The 22,079-nt window shown below is 34.5% G+C and overlaps 1 protein-coding gene across 3 annotated transcripts in view; it reads right to left on the bottom strand.

Moving 5' to 3' along the window:
• The window catches only part of PSPC1 (paraspeckle component 1), a 59,249-nt gene that overhangs the window by 14,329 nt on the left and 22,841 nt on the right, over window positions 1-22,079 (bottom strand). The window contains exons 7-9 of one of the 3 annotated variants that reach the window (XM_054272152.1): window positions 17,581-17,638; window positions 13,305-13,474; window positions 9,915-10,133 (exon numbers count right to left, since the gene is read on the bottom strand). The exons of the other annotated variants lie outside the window; for them this stretch is intronic. Of the exons in view, the coding sequence (XP_054128127.1) occupies window positions 9,948-10,133; window positions 13,305-13,474; window positions 17,581-17,638 (414 nt within the window). The 3' untranslated portion in view covers window positions 9,915-9,947. Of the gene's footprint in view, window positions 1-9,914; window positions 10,134-13,304; window positions 13,475-17,580; window positions 17,639-22,079 lie in introns of those variants that run through there. 3 annotated transcript variants of the gene reach the window in all.

Here is a 22,079-nt window from a genome sequence, read left to right on the forward strand (position 1 = left end):
AAAACACAGGCTTTCACAATTACTTTTTCCATTAAAGCATGTATTTTATTTGAATGTTTACACTGAATTAGTTTTATTTATAGCAGAACTCTGAAACAACACTTAAGAATTTTAGATGAAGTTTATAAGAGTTGTACTTGGGGTCTTTAATTCTATGGTAGTTACTAAATTATTAAAAGCTGCAAAGTGAAAGTTGAGATAAAGCCACGTTTTCCTGCTCTTCCACAATAGTATCTCCCCCATCCATAAATCCAAGAAGAGCACTTATCTAATTATACTTTTCTGTATTAGTATTTGCACACATCTTTGAGTTCAGGAAGAGTAACTATCTATTAAGTTCTCGTGTACTCTCTGTCACTTCATTATTGCATAATTACACAAAAGAGAAACAATGAAATGAAATTAATCCAGAACAAAATTTTTTGCCCCCCTTAGAAAGAGACATAAATCCTTTTTAAAGGCACAATGGGTTAAGAAAACATACATGATATATACTAACAAAACGCATATGAAGAGGTATGTAACAACTTGTCAAATCATAGTCAGAACTGGTTTTTACTGTGCATCTGACATCTTTCCCTTGCTTTAAACCATTTCCATCGAGTTTAGTGTTAGAACCCCCAAATAAAATTTCATACAGCTCATATCTTCCACATTACCAGGAAAACATAAAGCCTTTTAAACAAAAGAAAACCTAGAGTACAGAAAAGAAAACAAAATCCTAAAAGGAATGGATTAGGATAACCAGAGCAGGCCCGTGACAAGCATCAAATATCAATAATTTGGCCCAATTCTACAGTCAGTATGTCACCTTACATCCTCACATCACTTCTAAAGCTTGGCAGAAGTTTGCGCAATTTTTCAATATAATTGTAGTGTAAGGTTAGAGTTAAGACACCATGTCCTCAGTGTCAAACCAGTAAATGATTTAGAGCTCAAGTAAGACCTCTAGTGAAATTGCCTTCCCACATTCTTTAAAGACACATCATTTGGCTTCCTTCACACTGGACAGTTTTAAATATACAAGACAGTTTAAAAAAAAAATAGATTTTTAAGCAATCATATAGAAAAGATTCTACAATATCAGTTTTCCCACACAAGACCTCAAAACCAAGCAACCTACAATAATCAATCCTTTACTCTCCTCCATATATCTAGATGTAAACTTTCAAACCTGTGAGTATTTTGTTATTATCACAGCAATAAAGCAGAAATGCAAATTCAGCATCAAGGTTCTGAGCACTGAGTTTTAAGACATTGTTATGCTCAAGATATATCAGCTTTTATCCAACCACGCTTAAAGTCACAACAACATATCACCAGTAACTACCAACACTTGAATTACCCCATTTCTGATATTTATACTACATGCCATAATCTCCAGTAAAGTAAATGTGCCTAAACGAACCAATTCTGATTTTTACAATGTAGCAATGAACTTACAACTGGATGAAATATGATAAATTATATTTCTTTTTAAATCTTTGTAACAAATGGACCCAATGTAAAGAGTAAAAAAATGCACGCCCAGGAACACAACCCAACTGAAAACAAGAGTATGATTTCTCCACAAATCTGTGCTTCCTCCACCCCCAGTGCACTCCCAGAGGACTGGCTAATTCAGTATTTTAAAATTATGAAACTCAAATTATTTTTCCTTATGTTTAATACAATTTCAGGAGTTAAGAGCACTTTTCAGAGCAAACATTGAGACATTTGCATTTAATTTACTGTCTTGTAAACACAGTTAGGATTAAAATCAGACAGAAATTAAAAGTTTTGTTTGCAACCTTGAATAATGATCCTTAAGTGTGCTGTAAGAAGGGAAAAGTCTAGAACAGTCATGCAGAAAGTATACCAAGTGATTTTATTCTCCTGAGTCAGCTGTCATTTTAGAAACAATAAGAAGCATCCAGAACTTCCATTTACTTTCCTAATAACCACTTTTTCATTACTTGTTGCTTTTTCCCCACATAAAGCAGAAAAAGTGTATTGTGCTCAGAACATCCAGAGTAAACACAAGACAGAAAACAAGCTTATCAATGAAAAACCCTCCTAAACAAGTTACATAATACTAAACAAATGCTCTCGTACCCCCCACCTATAGACAGTTGTATTAATCAGTGTGAATAATACATGAAACTACACAAGTGTGATGCAAGAAAAATGTCAAACATGCATTAAGTGGTATTACAAAAACGACACAAAGTATAACATGGCAATAATAAACTGACACATAACCTAAAATAATGTTAGAAGTAAAGCCATCCCTGCTGCCAAGTTGACAATTTTCACCTTTAAACCAGCAATTCAATAGATGACAATTCTTCCATACATTTTCTTTTAAAACTCTTGAACATTCAGTTTTTGAATTGCAGTAATTGCACTGCTCACACACTAAGGCAAAAACTTTATTTGTATGATTCGGCACAGCTCTGGTTCCGAAAATGCCAGATGTGGAACTGGAACTGGTATAATGCTAAGTTCTAGAAACACAATGTTCCACACTGAAACAAAACTGAAGCTTAACGACTGTTTCATTATTACAGGTGTGTCTTCTGGGAAAAGCTTTTTATTAGAAGTTGATTAAAACTGCAGCTCCAGCTTACCTTGCACATGCTCTCTCCCTTAAAAGCAGAACATGATATATGGAACAACACAAGCCTATCATGTCAAAGAATGAAGAATGTTAGCATTTTAAAAGACTGTTTTCCCCATCTTTGTAATGGCAGTTTTTATATTTTCTTCCAAGAAAAATACATGTGAATAGTCTTGCTTCTTTTTAAAGCAACTGTGTATATCACCTCTCCTCGAGAAATCACGAAGAATACTATTTTCCATTTTTTTACTGGCTTGCAAGTAACCTTCTTGGTAACTGCAGAAAGTGAACAGACAGATCAAGCTCACATAAAATTTGGCTCAACATTTTAGTGGATTTTTTTTTTTTTCACTGCTTGAAATACTCGCCCTCTTGGCCCAACTATCACCAAGAATGTAAATCATAACCATGTTATTCACATATCTAAAGCCCTCAACACACTTCTTACCCATTTGTTCTAGGCCATGTACTTCTTCCAAACTCACTTAATGAGAATATTTATTGAACTGTATTCTCTGTCTGCAGCACAAATTACCCTATGTATGCACAGGTAAGAAGAGTCTTGCTCTAGTGCCCCTTCTTGCTCTTCTTTCCTTCCACACTGAAATAAGCAGAATCAATAATTCTCACAGTCTCCCTTACCTGCCTTTACCTGTGTCTCCTGCCTGGGGACACAGAGGGAGCAGGACCAAGCAGGGCAAAAGGCTATTCATATCTGCAGCAAGGCATGTACTGGATTATTGTAAATATGTACACAAATATTTCAAATTTCCATAAGCAAACAAATATTTAAAACATTTGTAAGCAGCCTGGAAGACCAATTCAGCTAGCAGTTGAAAGACTGCATTCTACAGTACTGCAATAGCTGGTTTATGGAGTGTTTTTTCATGCAATTTTACACTATATAAAAATATTGAAAACTTAGTAACAATAAATAAATTTTGTAGAATAAATCCTTTTATAACAAATAATGAACAGTAATGGAATTATTTTTTTTAAAAAAAGCAACACTTTAAAATGACCAGAACATCAAGAGCTAACAGATGCAAAAAATTACAGTAAACCCTTTTGTTTCTTACATATTTTTAGATTTATTTTCTCTTCTACCTTGCTTAAGTATACATATTTATTTCAAGTGGGAAAACACATTTTGCTTGGGATTGGGCTGTACACTGAGGTATTTAGGGTTTGGGGATTCTTTGGGAGAGGTGTTTTGTTGGGGATTTTTTTCTTTCTTTCCTTCTTTATCTTTAACTGATAATAAAATTTGTTTCCCTGTCACACACAGAAAAAATTGATTAAAGTGAATTAAGGCAAAAAATTAATGAAAATACCTTAATCTCCTCCCATTACTACTAATAGATATGTACTATTTCATTTTCCTTTACCATGGTCTTCTGTTTGGTGCTTCTCTGTCTATGATGCACTCAGGTTTAAGACTGGATTCTCACTAGTTTGAGAGGCTAACAACCTTAAAATCAGCTGTTACATACTTACATGGTGTGTGTACGCTGTGTACGGTTGCTGTATTCAGCCACAAAATGAAGTCCTACACATCAACTTCATAAAAGCAACACAAAGAGATATATCCAACTGCAGTGATCCCACCATACAACCCAAGAATGTCAAAATATTTTTAAAACATTAATTTGTTTCAGTTTTTCTGCTATTCTTTGGCCATCTGCACAAAACTAAATTCAGTTCCAAAATCCAAGACATGAATGTAACTGGTATTTCCACCTCTTCTATTAAAAATTAGTTGCATTGTGGTTTTCATGTAGAACAAGACTTAAAGTTATTTCTGTGAATCTGTTGTAGATATAAAATTAAACCACACTCTTCTCACTTTTATTATGTTACTTTATTCCCTCTCTCCCATTTTTTTGTTCAATTTACATACAGGACCCTCCACACTTATTCCTGTTCAAGGATCTACGCAGTTTTTACTTAAAGTCAAGAACAGCATCTTTATTCTCACTGCAATTCTTTCAAGTCAAGCACTTAATGTCCCACATACAGTCAGCATGTAAATTCAATCAAATTATACAGCTATGCTTTACTCTACAGAAATTGAGACATAAAAGCACACTAGTAACTCTAGGAACAGTGGAAGCTCTAGACAAATCATTTACCCAAATGGAAAAACCTTATCCACATGTGTATGCAGTAACACACTCCAGTTCCTTTTGAATTTCATACCTCTTATTATGAGCATTTTATTCTCCACCCAAGGGACCACATACAAATCATTTCAGTTTTTACCCACATTTACAAAGTTGCTTTTTTTCTTTCAATGTGATTTGTGTGTACAATAATCTTTACATTAGAGCAGAGGGGTTTTTAAATAGTTTTACCTGTAAGTATGTTGTGCTTATCTCTGAATGGTTTTCTGAATAGCTCCTTCAATTAGGAGAAAAGGGCTGCTGTTCCAAACAGAAGAAACTTCTCACACTGCTTTTAAGAGTCAGGCTGAGGTCATTAATAAGGATGCCTTCCAAATTTCAATTATATGAACTTTCAGAATATCTTAAGGAAGTTCAAGATGGAAAAGACCTATTAAAATCTATCCCACTTTAAATTAACACAATGAGGGTTTGTTTCCATGCATTTAAAATCATAAAAAAATAAGTTTTCATTAAAATTTCATGTTCAGTTTATTTATTCTACAAGTAATATTTTAGACAATTTTATAACTAGCTTCAGTATTTCATGGATTACCATGAAAGCACACCTGAAATGCCTACAGCTACAATTTTAAAATACTTTATGGGAAAGCACATGAAACCATCAACTAAACACACTAGACTGGTGAGATGGCTAAAACTACTTTACAGTATTTCTGGAAAGGTAACAAAAGGTAACGTAAAACAATCAAATGGGAAAAATTTTATCTGACATTCAATGTTCAAAGGTTTTAGTCAATTATCTTATTATTACTAAGTTCTTACATTTCAGTACATGAATTTTTAAGAAAGCAAATGCCTTCAGGTTACTACTGTTCAACATTTGCCACCAAACCAGCACTGAATATCCAATAATCTAAAGCATTGGATTTGCATTTCTCATAGGTCACACTCACTCCCTCCTTACCACTGATGAATCAGGAAAGTTTGGTCCAATATTCCCTCACGCTAGGAGTGAGCTAACAGCCCATGGAAAGCACCAAACTCCAAGATGGGCATCTTATTAACAGCACAGTGTCATATTAATAATTTGAGGGCTCCTGAGAAGACAATTAGATTGCATTGGAAGTATGTGCTCTCTGAAGTCCCCCACTCCTGGCCACAAGCACAAGCTAAGAAAAGATGCTGCATGCAGTCTCTAAAATGACCCATGGATATGCAACATTTCAAGTCTCAGGAATGGGATTTAGAACCCCATTCACATCTGTGGTCCAACATTAACTGACTCTAGTGGCTACCCTGTATTCTGTGCCAATTCAGTGGTTCAATAATGCTGTAGTTTCACTTAGGAAGGGAAAAATCATGATCCAACTTCTTCTAAAAAATAGATAAATAAGGAAGTCCCAAAAAATTTGTTTCTGCAACAAACTAAAGTAAAATGAACTTCATGCCACCAGAGCACACCGGATAATTGCTGAACATCTCACCTCCAATCATTTTTTCTCCCTTCAAAAAGGCCTACAGGGTTTTGGTTTTCATTTGAGAATCTGCCTTTAGATTGGTTATTTCAGCATTTTTGAGCTAAGTTATCTCAAGGGAGATTGCAACTGTTTAGCAAGACATAGTTCATAAATGTCACTGTGTTTGCAGTACCTTACAAAGTATTTGTAATGACAAATTATTCTAGATCTGAAATCAAGAGAGGAAAAGAGAGAAATGAATTTGGTGAATATGGCGGCATACTTTATATCAGAATGCTCCTCAATAAAGGCATACTACAAAATCCTACTGGCTTATGTTCAAAATTTAATTATTTCATTCATACTGTCTTCTTGCGATCTATTTTAAATTTTATTCTAGTAAGAATCTCCCACTTATATCTTTATTTACAACTGCATAAAAAACCCATGGACAACAAATAAAAGAACTGCATGTCAGGAATTTTCTTTCCAGGTAATCCACAGTAGTTTGTGATTTTCTTAGGAAATTAATACAGTAAAGTATATTAGGATCATCACAAAGTTTCCCAAGATATCAATGTGCTTTATCTAATGAGCACATTGGTCAGAACAGTGTCTAACTTACATGGAATAGTAAAGCTTTGTTATCTTTAAGTACCAAAATTGTATCTCACTGAAAAATTTGGTAGTTTAGGAATATGAAACTTCAGGAATAATGTAAAAGCTCAGTAAGTACATTATAAAAGTAAGTGCACTGTAGTTGGCAGATTCACATACATTCCAAGCCTACTTGTTTTAGCATACCATATAGCAGAGTGTCAGGACTTCACTGTACTTTCCAGTCAAACAATGCAAAGGCAGTTAAAAACTTGAGTACCTGTGTACACAGAAAAAATGATAAACTGCTCCACCAGACGAGGATCAAGAAAAATTAATCACTTTAGAAGAAGGGTAGAACCTTCACACAAAAATACTGGTTGGCCACATCTACACATTTTAAAGAAACGATTTGTGACCATTCATTTTTCAATAAAATTATGTGTTTATTTTATAGCTAGGATCAGTTTCTACCACATTTGGCAAAATGAGAAGCATTGCCTTTAGAGTTAAGCCAAGCAGCCTAAAGAAAACTTTTAAGAGCTTAACATAGCAGCATGTCATCAGCTACAAAAGGCATTCTTCATTAACTCCTTAAAATCTGCCCAAAAATATATTTCAGTATTGATTTGTTAGGACTTGGTTCACAGACATTTAAAAATAGATTAAATTATTTTCTGCAGTAAGGACAGCTGACAAATCCACTGCTACCATGCAGCAGAGCCATCCAAGTCAGAGGTTTACAGGAGGGGCAGGTCACAACTGTGGAATGACAATCACTAATGTTAAATAAAATCTAAAATAACTTGCAAATACATGCATCTCTACTTGCTACCAAAACCACAGTGCAACAAACACGCACTTAAAATAGCATGAAGCGGGCACAGAAAGTATTAACAACTTCTGAAGATTCAGTGTACTTAATGTTCTTCTGAAACATACTCAGATATTATGAGGAGGAGGGTTTACATAGCTAAACAAATATACAGGAGCTAGCTAAAAGCCTGAGTAACACAGCCTTTTCCTTTGAAGAAAATGAATCAACCTTTTGAATGCAGTTTAATTTGTACTTAAAACATGTTCCCTGTACAGCTTTACAGTTGAGAACTACCAATTCACCAATACTTCCTTAATACTCTAAAAAAGGTCACGTACAAGGGCAGGAAATATTAGAAAAAAGTCATCTCATATTTAGACACCTTACTAGATACCAATGTAAACTGCATTTTCAACTGCATAAAGGACTCTAGAGCAGAGAGCTTAACTAGTTGCCATATGCAAGCCCTAGTTTATAGCAGTGAAAAAACAATAATTTTCCCAAATCTTGATGTTTAGGACCTTTTAGTGTGTAAAGGAAAACCATTTGCAGTTTGGTTGAGGTTTACTTCAAGAATGAGTGCTATAATGTGATACATATACCAAGGAGAAAGAGTATTCCAGAATAAAGGTAACTCAGTATTGCATTACAAAGTGTGGCATGTGTTAAGTCAAGCAAAAAATGGCAACATTAAAGACAACATAAAGGAAAATGCTCTGCAGGTACAGATGTCACAAGTGAGGACCTACATACTTAGTTACACTACAGTAACTCCTGAACTGTATGAAAACAGTATCTTAAGCCATATACATGGGCAATTTAAGTAACAGTGTATTTCCAAAATGTCAGCAATATTGCAATTTTCTGGTTAACCATGTGCTCAAAATTCAATCCACCAAGTCAATCACTGTCACATTAACAAGTAACACACAAGCCCTCTCTGCTGCTTGCATCTCATGCTGAGGTATGTATATACCATCTGGATGTTATTAGGGCACCAGGTTATTTCAAATCCGTTTTTAACCAATACAGATAATTCACAATTCATGCAGATAAAATTTAGTTATGTCTACCTCTGAAAATGTACGTGAACTGATAAAAAAAGATCACTACTATTTTACAACTATTTTGCCCAGGAAAAAGAGTAATAGTAACCAACCAATATCCCTACTTAATTGCCATTACAGGAATAGAACCAATAGGTCTTTTCCATCATCTTCCAACACTGACGAAACAAAATCATAATAAGCTTCCTAATAGCTTTACTACCAGTTTTATCTTAAAACTTAAGCAGCAAACCTACCCTGAGTTATGCGGCAAATGGGATTTTCCAAATTCCTTGTTCTGTAAAACCTTTCTGAAGAATAGTCATGTGCAATCCTTCCAAATGCGTATTACTCAGCCATAAGTGAACACTTATTTTCACTGGAAAACATGTATTTGCTTCCTAATTAAACAGTTACTCACTGATAACAGACATGTTTGTATTCAAACCAACCACTAGGGAAAATGTATACTTATTAATAATGATGTGCAAACACAGAGGAAAGCTTTTGACCACCGTGCAGAAATGTCGCCTTCCTTGCAATGGGAGATACTTTAACCATCAGCAGAACACACACATGTCACAACCAATTTTCTCCTCTATAAATATGGTTTAGGTAAATTCACTCGTACTGTTATGAATAAAGCATACACAGAGATTCCTTTCCAAATTTGGTTTTTTCCCTCCCCAAGTTAAATTTTCTAATAATTTGTCTGACAGATAATCTGTTGATAAGCCTACTGTGACTAAGTTTGCAATGGTGGATTGAGATGCAAGGACACACCATCGTTGAGAACACTTTGTATAAAATTTTATGCTCTTTGAAAGTCAAAACAAAAGCAGTTGTGTTTTAAGTTTTCCATAGTATGTACTGCACCATGCAGTTCAGCTAAACACTATTAAGAATGGAACTTTCTTGACACATAGTAGAAACTACATAAAAATTAAAATGATGCCACTTATAATAAAGCATAAAATTATTCTTACTCAGTATTAGTAACAACATTCCCAAAATCCTTTCCAGTGATTTTTGTTTTATTGTAATCAGATAACCGCACGTTTTACAGCATAGTCACACATTGCATTTTGCTAGAGTCACAAACACATTGCCTTACATAATGACCCGCATAGTTTCTGCTCTATACTACAAAGCCTATGACTGAATACAAAAAAAGTTTTACAAAAGAAACTGTTTTAAAGACTACAATAACAATAGAACCGTTTCCAGATAACAGCTAAAATTATAAAGGCATATCACTGTATAATTTCACTGGAATTTCTAAAACAGTAAGGAATGAATTATGGTTTAGTATCTGCGACGCTTGTTAGGTCCTTCAAAGTTGCCCCCTGGGTTTCCTCTACCAAAGCCACCAGGTCCACCACTCACGGCACCTACACCACTCATTGGCGGCTGAGGAGTTTCAGAGCCCGTTCTACTAACCAGAGGTGAACCCATTTGGGATGGGCCTCCTTGAGGGAATCTCTCATTATGCTAGCACAAGTCCATTTGGAACATTTCAAATGTGAGTTACAACAAAAATCACAAGTGATGTTGTCATGGAGTTCAGCAGATAGTCCAGCAGAATCAGGATCACACATAGAAGGAAGAAAGGAGCAATTCAATTAGTTATTATGGAAAAAGAGCTGGAAATTAAAGAGTGCTAATGTTATGCTCCAACTTTGTAAAGTAAATTTAAAATTAAAAAACAATACTTAAGACCGACTCTGGTGCTGAATGTAACTTCATCCTTACACATCCTTACACAGAACCCACATCTGAAGCAATACATATTCTCTATGTAACAGAGGAGACAGGAAACAGCTTTATACCTGAGCCCTACTGTGCCTTACATAGCAACTACAAAGCTTCTCCCTTAAATAAATTAGACAGAGAAACATTGTCACACTAGGAGGGGAGGAAATCAGCTTTTGTATTTCTAGACACTGCATTTATTCTTTTAACAGCCTTAAGACTTCTATACCCACATACATATGGATATTTCAAGTCCATGCTATCTGGAGTTAGCCTTTTGCATGGCACTTGAGAGATCTTTAGTTAAGGCTTTTAAAATTCTGAAATTCTGTCCAAACAAAACTACATTAGTGACAAAATGCATAATTTTGGACTATTCCTAGCTTATAAAAAAACTCTTATGTAACTATGGTTCATTCTGAAATATCAGTGTGGGATAAAAATCCAACTAATATTCCATATTTACTTTCCTTAGCTCTATGATTAGTATTACTAAGGGTATATATCCTTACATAGATTTATTTGCTTAATTTCTAAGTTAAAAAAAAAAAAAATCCATCTGAGCAAATACAGTTCAGTATGTAAGTGTTTAAAAATAGAACCCCACATGGAGAATTTTAAACTCAACATAAACCGTTAAAAGCATAGGTACATGGTACAATCAGATGTGGAAATAATTCATCATTCCCCAGTTAAGGACAGTTATGCTTTCAGAATAAATTCCTTCTGAACAGAGATTACATCAACTCCCCAGGTGTTCAGAGTTCAATAAGGACATTAAGACCAGCACTTTATTTATATGCCTGAATCAGAAAAGAATTCCTCTGAAAGCCTAACTCCAGTGACAGTAGTAGAGCTCGAGCTCTGGAATCTGCTAATTTATAGATATATATATGCATACATAACTAAAACCCCAGCATTTTATCTACATAGATAAAAGTACATGCAACCCAGATCATGGTTGTATATATGTGCATTATTTCAAGTGTAACACTGTGTATGAGAATGGTTACTTCACAGAGCTGCATAAAGACATACTACTGAGCTAAAGCACCTTTAAATCTGTAGCATTGGGTAAAAAGGGTTTTAAAATTATCTTAATGCATGCCAGCTTGTTAGCAATAGATATGAAATTCAACAAGTAAGTTATTACATATCCCTGATCCCTTTTACCATTCAACTTTTGGACAAAAAGTCAAGTCCTCCTTCCAATAAGGACCCCTCTTCCCAGCCAACCAGAAAACTGCTGTAATTAACTACCTACATTAGTAAGTGGGGGAAGCTACTTTTAAAATGTTATGTTCAAAGACAATCCAGGTTTCAAAAGACTGCAGTGAAACAAAAGGGAGAATGCTACAACTTTCCCTTCAAGGCTTCAGAAAAATATCCAATCAAATTGGATAAATGAAATGAAATTTGTAATTTATAAAGCATATTATTTGTTTCCCTCAGTGGCAAATAACTGTTTTAGTAGATAGCCCTAAAAGGATCTTTAAGTGTCTTTCTAACAACAGCAATAATACAATAAGGCTATGCCTTTCTGTAGGGGCCTGACCTCCCAAGTTAAAAATTTTCAAAGACCAAAATGAAGAAAACACTAAAATCTAATTTATCCTTCAGAAGCATGCATAACAAAATGAAAGGAAAAAGAATTTTTTTAAAACATGCATTTTGAAGTGTCAGTTTATTTCCTACATTTCCATACCTGGAATGACTTTTTGTAGAAAAACAACAGTTTAAGTTAGGTACTGTGATTTGTAATACCACGTTCTTTTCCATACACCTCTTTTTCAGTGTCTATATAATCACAGGAGACGGTTCTCAAGGTGACCAGTAACACAGTGGTCTCCAGCAAAAGCATTTCCAAATTCAGTATTTTGTGAATAGCATGCTCTCCATTTTGTGAGTAATGGCACAACTGATAAAATGAGCTGGCTCATATGATGTGAAATAAGACCCTCTCCTTTTTATCTGATAAAGACCAGACCCACAATGTATTTTGTGCAAAATCAAAATCTCATTTTCTTCTATGGAACAAAGGATTTTGTTCTAACTTCCTTATACAGATTGCTCAATCACAGACAGATACTGTTGAGAAGGTATATTTAAAAAAACACAGCTACAAAATGCTTCTGTGTTCCAACAAAATTGTAACAGACTAACTGAATACTATGTATTCCATTATATCACACCACCACCAATCTAGTATCAGAACAGTACTGAAAAATATGTAAAAATCAGATTTCAAATTATATAGTTGTTTCTCTACATAAGACATTACAGCTAGGAAAAGTGACTGGCTATGAGAATAAAGCAAGAATGGCTAGTGCTTTAACTGCATCCAATGGCCTATCTGCTCTTGATTATAAATCCCAGACACATAGAAGACATTCCCTATTACCAGAGGCAACTGGGCAATATTATTTTTCCTGTATTGATATAAGAATTATCAACAGCTGTTGGCTACCAATTTTCTAAGTGGCACAATTACTGTCAATCTCATGCGTTTAACAGTGTTAGAAAAGAAATACAAAGAACACTAAAGTCTCTTAAAAAAATTAAACAGTTTACACAAAGATATCTTCACACTTTGCACCTTCCAACATTTAACTGTTCATCAAAAATACCAACAGGCTAATTCACAGAATTTAGTTTTACTAAAGAAAAGAACAGCAAAAGTCTAAACTTAGAGATTTTTGTTCCCTAAAGGAAGTAGGATTTTTCACAGTGATATAAAAAAAATTTCTCTTTCCGGTTGTAAATTATTTGTATAAAAAGTTTTTATCAATTACTTTTAACAGATCCAAAACGTGGAACAAATTCTTACTCAGCGTGAAAATACCTTTGGTAAGAAAAATGGGCCATGAGACATGAGAGCTATTCAAAGGAATTAAATTTGTGATACATTACCACTGTTCCATTATCTGGCATCATTGGTGTTCCCATATTTGCAGCTCCTTCTGGTCCCATGGAAGGACCAGGACCCATTGCAGGGCCAGGTAAAGTTCCTCTGTTGTTCATATTCATACCCATCATTGGAGGAGGGCCTTGGTTACCAGCAGGTGCTGGGCTAAACGCATCTATGCAAAACAATCTATACTTAGAGCTGTCCTATCTTAATTTTACAAAAACAAACAAACAATTTACAATATTTATAAAGTCAAATGTACAAGACTTCAAATACTTGGGAAAAAAAATATTCTTTGAGACTGTACATTTATCTCAATCATCTGCTTTTAAACACATTTTAAATAATCTCTATTATTCTGCATTACATAATTTGCCTCATGTATTTGAAGATCCCAACCTTTACAGCTAAATATAGCTGTACAGTTTCTGTGCAGGAATCAAAATGTTCATATTGCATGTACATGGAGTATCCACACCACAAATTTGCAAAAATCTCAAGTGATTTTACAGATATTGGCAGCTATAAGGCAACTTGGCTCTTTAGGGATCTTAACAGATGAAATGTACATTTGCAAGAAGTCTTCCACCAGTAGTATGTTAAATGATATAGTGTACAGTGGGTTAGACTAAAGGTCTAACAGCAATAACAGAGATGGTACTCAACTTCACAATAAATTTGCAATATAGAATAAATAACATCTTGCATTTAGTTGTAATTTCTTACGGTATAAGTACCAGAAAACTAAGTAGTTTTGTTAGAACTTGAAAAGACAGAACAATCTCCTCCCAAAGTCCGAATCAAAGAGGTAGAAGGAAATCTTGAAAACATATTCTGAGGAGATCATTTAGCTGTAATATTACACTAAGAAGTATCACTCGGCCAGTAGTTACTAACCTACTGAACACATAGGTAAAAATGCCTTAATTGTATTTTCATGTGTTGCTATAAGAAAGCACTCTACCTACCTAACATCTTACTATTATGAAATATCAACTTCAAGGCTGGTGTTGATGCATTCCTCCCATTCCCCACAAAAATCCATCCTCTTCAGCCCAAAGTATGCGTCCAAAATTTGGTAATGGAAGAAAGCATACCTTTGGCATTTAGTGTACACTTTAAGTGTCCATTTTCATAATATAAAGAAATCTGACATGTTGCTAGACTAATAAGCCTGTTGCTTATATCTTAAAAATAAACCCTCTCACTTCTCACCACAGCTGAACTTTTTTAATAATGCATCTATAAATACCCATCATTCAAAGGAGGCCACTTCACACAGATACAGTACTGTGACTGTCTGAAGGCATGCACAATTACTTCTCAATTATTTGCCTTGAGAACACCATGTCACAGCAGCCAGTGGAACCATGGCATTCAAGATATTGCTGCTAAAATTGAAGACCTGGGTTTGATCATATATATGTTAGGCCAATCACAAACTCCTTAGCAAAAACAATGCATGCTACACAGCAGCACATGAGAAGTGCTAAACAAGTTTACTACAAGTGACAGAAATCCTGTAATTTTAAAAAGTAGAAGTCTTTGAGCTTAGTAATTAAATAACTTGTAGACTCCTCCCTATAACATTGAGTCAAAGCAAAGGTACACTCATGTTGGATGCTTCTTACCTATCCATACACATGATCAGTTCATGTAGCAGGTAGAACACTGGGCTACAATTCAAGAAAATTACAGGAGCATATGCTCTAAAATGGTTTTTTACTGTCACCCATTGAGTTAGATACAGAAGGAAAAGAAGTCTAGACTGCCAATATAAGGAGAAACCTTTATTCTCAGAGGCACTCTGCAGGACTATCATGATGGTAGCAGCACTCAGTGCATGCAGTAGTGCCATTAATAAATGCTTAATTACCTGCTATTGGTTTGCTTATCAGCCTAATTAACCTGAGCCAGGTGGCCACTCACAGGTACTGTCACTTATCTGTCAACTGCCACAAAGTTCTCATGCTCCATATCAAACATATGTACCCAGGGTGGCAGATAGCAACTCATACTATCAAACCTCTAGAATTCTGGTTCTGTTTCAGGCAGAGTCAGATCTGAAAGGAGCAAAACTACAGAGTGTAATGCAAGGAGAGAGTGGGGCCCTGCATACTTTCAGCAAGAGGCCACTACAAAAGACTAGCTGTAACTCAAAGGTCCTCCTAAATCCTCCTATCTCCAAAGCAAACCCTAAGAGCTAATCACTTAATTGTCCTTTGTTTTTGGTGGGACACTGATGTGAGGAATTCATTTACAGGACCGTGCTCAGCAACAGATGGAAAGCAGTTATTAGTGTTCATGCCACAATGCAGATACTAAAAAAAAGCCCTTTTCTGCAAACTGAAGGGCTGAAAAAGTCCACTCTAAATGTCTGAAATGCACCCAACAAAAAAGTCCACCTATGCAGAGATGGTTCCCCAAAAAAGTCCCTTTTTTACATATTTAAGTTCATAATCTGCACTTAGCACTACAGATCCAATTAAATGCTTTGATGAGGTATACATATTCTCTAAGAAACTGTCACAGAAAGTTGTAAAAATGAGCAGTTCTACACAAATCAGCACTTATTGAATCTGTCATAGAGGTACTCTGCTTTCTAAGAAAATTATCAATCAGGTACTTCAGTTATTAGAGATATTCCAGCTCAGTCCGTCCCACATTATAAAGCATCGCAAATGGCACAGGTAAAGCTAAGTTAAAAATAAAATTACAATTCCAATAGAAATATTAAGAAAGGTTGCTACTGTCAACAACTAAAGTTCTACTATTTAAAGGTCTACTGTAAGGTTTTGGAGTCAATTATTTTGGTTGTACTAATGGAGTTAATTGCTGGGAAAAACCCAAAATCTCTATGATGAGTGAACTTAAAATCCAGCCTCTGCAGAAATAAATGCTACACTTATTTCCTATGTATATTTTAAAGTAGCAGATCGGTGTTACTATAACTTTTTTTGGGATTATACAATTTATTTCTAAAAGTATTAAGTTTAAAATCAAGTTGTAACACAAAACTTAGAAAGCAAGACCAATAATCACTGTTAAGAACTACAGTAAATACACACTTTAAATCTGCACATAGAAAGTGTATTTTGTGGATCTGGACAACTGGCATAGTATCAATATTTAAAGAGTCTTCTAACTGAAGAAAATGAAGTTTTCAAGTATGATGCAAGCATATGCAAAAGTACAACTATTAAAAAAGACATTAAGTCTCAATTTCTACTTCAGTTTAATATTTGTAGATAACTTCACAATGTCCTTCTTCAGAATTATTTGTAAATAATTTTCATCATCTCTGAAAGCACAAGCCTCTTTCTATTTTTCAGCTATAAATGTGTCTCAATAAATGCAAGGAAATAATGAATAATGGATTTCAAAATTTGAAGCAGATTTCTTACTCTAAAAATTCACATTACTCAAAATGTCAACTGAAATTACTGAGTTTGGTACGCACTTCCAACTTTAAAATATATGGGAAAATAGTTTTATTACTTTTCTTTTAATTACCACCTAATTTAATTTAAACTACCCTTAGGACACTTCCAATAGATGAACAGTTCACACAGTTTAGTTAGATTTGGTGGTTTTGAAGAAATATTTTAAGTTTCAGTCTTGTTTAAAAGCAGATATTCTGGGTAAGTAAGATTCCCAAGTGTTTCAGTCTGCATACATGGAGCAAGCACTAATTATTATACTTTTCTATTACACAATACTAGCTTTTAGTAGTACATTACACAGTAATAGATTTTAGCAGTGACAGTATTTTAAGCTGCAAGAGCTAACAGAATATTTGCAAATAACAGACTCAGAGGAAATTGGTAGAACACCAAGCATGTTATTCATTTACCACACCAAGTACATCAAGAGGAACTTGCAAATTTTAACCTCTACATCATTTCACTACATGCAATAAAGTCATAATTTCTTTGAATAGATAGTCCCTCCAAAACAATGCCAAATATTTTTTTAACATAAGACTCCTTTTTTGTATCAGATAACTCCCAGAGCATCACTTGTCCCTGATTTTTGTTCTTCTTAACTTGCACATCATTTTTTTGCCATGTATAGTCAAAGCAGTAAAAGAAAGATACACCAGGGGTGGTGGGGGGAAAGCTGCTTGAAAGCAATATATATGCTGGGGTTTTTTTATTTCCTGATATTGCTTACTCCTTTTTTACCAGTTGTCAGTAATTAATAGTGCTTGAGTAATATGTACAGTCCCAAAGAAAAAAAAATTTACATTACAGAAGCCTTTTTCCTTCAGATCCCTACCTCCCATGTTTATTGCTCCACGAGGACCCATATCACCCATTCTCATTTCCTGTTCTCTCTGAAAGTAAACATAGTTTTCATGGTCAACCTATCATTCTTAGAACTTAAAACATTCCCATTTACTCCATGAAAATAAAAATGTTAAAGTTTAAAAGTTTCCATTGATCAAAAACAGTGCAAGGAAAGACAACAATTACAAAAACCATTACAATAATGGTTTTTATAACATCAAAGGGATAAATAAGTTCAAGGGAACAATGCTGTACATTTTTGCATAATAAAGATTAAACACCCCAAGTTTCATTTATCAGATGCAGCAGTCTAAAGCTCCCAAATAGCTATGTGATCAACCACAAATGAATCCATCTTTACGGAGTGTTTTTAATTAATAAATATTTCTGTTTTACCTGTAAACAAACAGGTCTTATTACAATACTCGCCCAAAGGTTCAATAATACTCAAACTGATTTAATGACTCAAAAATACTTGTGTTGACTGAAAACCAAGTTGAGATGCATTACATTATGGTATATAAATTCAACCTACCAATTCATCATTGTTGAAATAGTTTTGACTTAACTTGCTGGTAGTGTATTTTTTTAATGAATTATACTTTGCTATTGATGTTAGTTCAGATACTGACCATCCTTTTAAAACCAGCATAAAACTGTAGTGTCACCAGAAACTGCAATATGCATTTACGCTAAACAGACAAACAACACATTAAATTGATCAAGATTCAATTGATGGTCAGTCACCCAACAGCAAAAGTTTTCTGACATTACTAAACATGAACCCCTGCTGTGAAACAATACTCAAAGATAGTACCTGAGTGGCAAAAAAATCATCATCTATGGGAAAACAAAATACTCTAGCAGAGACAATTCCAAGGGATTTTAGAATTACTGTTTACATCAAAAAGAACAAATTCACAGTTCAAAACCAAAACCAAATGAAATTTATAAAAAAAATTTCTCCTTAATTTTCTACAGGAATATTAACAAGTAATCTTCTCTTGAATAAACACACACATGCTGAGAATAAGAAAATTCAAAAAAATTTACCTCATTCTAAAAAACCATTCCACTTATGATTTAAGAGCCTAAGACCAGATACACTTTGAAAAGAAATCTGCATACTAGGCAACTAAATCTGTCTATAAGTGACTTTTACATGGAAATACTAATACATCAAAACACATTCATTGTATTTGTACAGGTTCACAAAGTCTGGTTTGGTCAATCATATTTGGGATGCCAAACATGAGTCTTCTATCTTCAGCCACTTGAAGCAGCAGACACCACTATGTGACAGAACAGAACCAACAGCTTTATAAATATCCTGCTATAGAAAAATACCATGGGATATATGATAAAGAGCTCTCAAGTCAACAACTTTGTTTGTAGTAACTCATATTAACCTGGAAAAAGTACTTAACATAAGAAGAGTATACACTCTTTTCAAAAGAATATGGCTTAATGTGGAGTGGAAAAATGAGGTCTAGTAACTAAAAGACACAGGCAGGTTTTAAAGTCCAGCTAAAAAAGGCCATTGATGGAACACTAAGGAGGATCTCTTCTTCTGACCCTAGAACCCACGTTAAAAATTTATCAGAGAACATGCAGCTAACTCTGACAGACCTCTCACAGTAACATCAATTGACATTTTAAGTAAAACCAGCAGCCCCATCGGGATAAGCATATCCATAAACTGACATGAGTTCGTCACAAATCAGCATACAACCATGTTGATTATCAGTCTGCTTGTAAAACTCAGTGTTGACATCCAGAATCAGAAGGGAAAGTGGTGTATCATCCCTGGCCCAAGAGCACAGGGAAACACCGTGGCTATCAGTTACACCAGTCACACTGTGTGCACATGTGTATGCCTATATGCTTGTGTGAAAACCTGACACATCATTAACAGTTGTGACAAACTTTCACTGCAAAGCAAAGCATCAGACTTTACAGTAGGCACAAACCTTACTTAATTCATCTCAGGTTAAACTGCAAGTTGGTTGGTATTTGTTTTTTTAATGTGACAAGTGCCACAATGCAAGGCTAAGTACAATACTGGCTTGATAAAGATGTTAAGTACAGATTTGTAAAGCTGCACTAGTTACTAGAACTTGTTTTCTTTGTTAAAGACAGAAGCATACGCAAGCTCTGATGTATACTTTCTTTAAAAAATACACTAGTCTTCCTCCTAGCAATTCACCATTTTTTCCCTGTCTTGAAATGCTACCAGTCTTTGGTTAACAGAAGTACAGCAAAGATAGGTAGAACCTACTTTTGTTTAGTCTAGTTTAACATTTGTAAGAAAAACCATGAAGTAATTATTTGCCATTTTTCAAGCTTTAACTTCAGTGTTGAATTAATACAGTATAAACAACATTTCAAGTATAAATTCAAGACCCTGATAATAAATAAATGTGCCTTAAGGTCTCTGCTGCCTATTACGTTATTAACACGACTTCAAGATTAAGATGCTGCTGCTTATAATTATTCCTACTGTTGCACATACAAAACATATCATGTTCCCTTGACTTTTCAGCATGGGAAAAATTCTCCCAAACTTGTAACACAGAATGAGCAACTTTACACTTCCTGTCAGAGAAAATACTCAATTTCAAATGTTAGCAAGCAGTATATATCATTTATGTCATGAGATGCTTGATGTATTCAAAAATTCTATCTGGAGGAGTCCTGGATGGTAACAAAAATTCAGTCCTGTCACACACAAATCAGATCATAGACAGCTCTTTACAATGTGAGCATAAACATGTTACTACAGGTAAGTTAAGTCAACTAGTCCATGGGTTTTGCCCAAAATATAACAGAAAGGAATACCAACAGGCAGTTTGACACAATAGCTGAACCACTGCTGGTTGGTAATTCCAGCCCATCTGAGAGGTTCATTTTCAGATACTCAAGCCTTTTGAAGAGCTTAACAATGATAGTGTTACATTCTCAAACTTCTTTTCCTCACTAAATTACTTCCTATTCTTCTATTCAGTAGAAGCCTGCTTCAGACTCTTCCCCCAAAGCCACCGACAACAGGGAGTTAAAACTGAGCAGCCCGAGAACAGGGCTAAATCCTTAAGAGAGAAATATGTGGGGTGATTAAGAACCTCTGAAGTCACCCATACCTGGGAAATCGATCTTAACAGGAAGAGAATAAGAAAAATGGATGACATGCTGTTACAGGGAGAAAAGAAGACAAAGAATGTGCAGGAAAGCAAAAGTTAAACTTTGTGAAAATCAGAAAAAACCATTATCAAAAAGACTAAGTCAGCAAACAAAAAAAGTCCTATTGTAAAAGCACTGTTTACACAACTCAAACTTTTCCAAATTATTTGTTGCCAAGATATTTTTCAAATACTTCAGAACTCACTAATGCAGACAACCTTCAAAAAGGTCCAATTCATCTGATTAATACTTTAGAAAAACTGCTATGATGGCAACTATAGGATTATACTTACTAATTACTTTAGACAGAAGCATTAAAAATACTATTTCTCACAATGCCAACTAATGTTAACATCAAATGTAAAAAGTAGATCTACAACAAAATATTGAATACACTCAGTTTTCAAAATATGTATTTAACATTTAATATAGTATGGATTCTCCCCTTTTTACCAAGTACTTGAAACCAGCTTTCCAAAGTATTTGAGGTGTATCATGTGCTATGTTCTTACACCTCTTACCACACTGATACAGAGAACAGTCAAGATGATTCTTCTGAGTTTGTTAAATATATTACACTATTTTTAAATGATCTACAAAACCATGAAACTAAATCTTTTGAAAAACACCTAAGAATTGATACAGGTCACACTGCAAGTACAAATACAAATAGTCATAAACCTGACTTTTTTAACTGACAAACCAGTGCTACTTTTCATCCTTAAAAATAGGCCTTGCAATTGCAGCAACCCAGCAAAAATTAATCTTGTCTCCAAGTGATGCAATATTCATGGTAACAAAACTGTCAAAAATTATGGTATGAACAAAATATGGCAAGAAAAATTTTAGAACAGCAAAAAAGCACGACATCTCAGAAACGTTATGATGGCAGACCATACAAACATGCAACTATTTACTTACCTTTCATAGTACAATAACCACAATAATGCTAAGACATGGCATCCAAAAAATGCCTTAGTAAGAAAAGAACACTTTCCCCATAAACTTGACAATTAACAGTTTAATTAGCACTTTATCTAGGTTGTGCATGTAGAACAAAATGTAATTAACAGTGCTGCTGATTCTCACTTTTTTCATTAACATGAAAAGTTAATTTTATTCTCCAGCAGACTATATATTTGTCAAAACAGGTACGACATTTCTGTGTCTCTTACTAGAATTCATTACTCCCTTCTAGTCTGGTTTATTTCATTAAGTTCATTCTGGAAAAGAAAAATTCTTTTCAAAGACCTCTTAATGAGGCATAAACCTTACTTAAATTGTAACTTACTGAAGGACACCTATATTTTA

The sequence above is a fragment of the Melozone crissalis genome, unplaced genomic scaffold (genome assembly GCF_028551555.1).
Source record: "Melozone crissalis strain CALT ecotype California unplaced genomic scaffold, PUWL_Pcris_2 ptg000013l_1, whole genome shotgun sequence".
In the NCBI taxonomy this organism is placed as follows: Eukaryota; Metazoa; Chordata; class Aves; order Passeriformes; family Passerellidae; genus Melozone; species Melozone crissalis.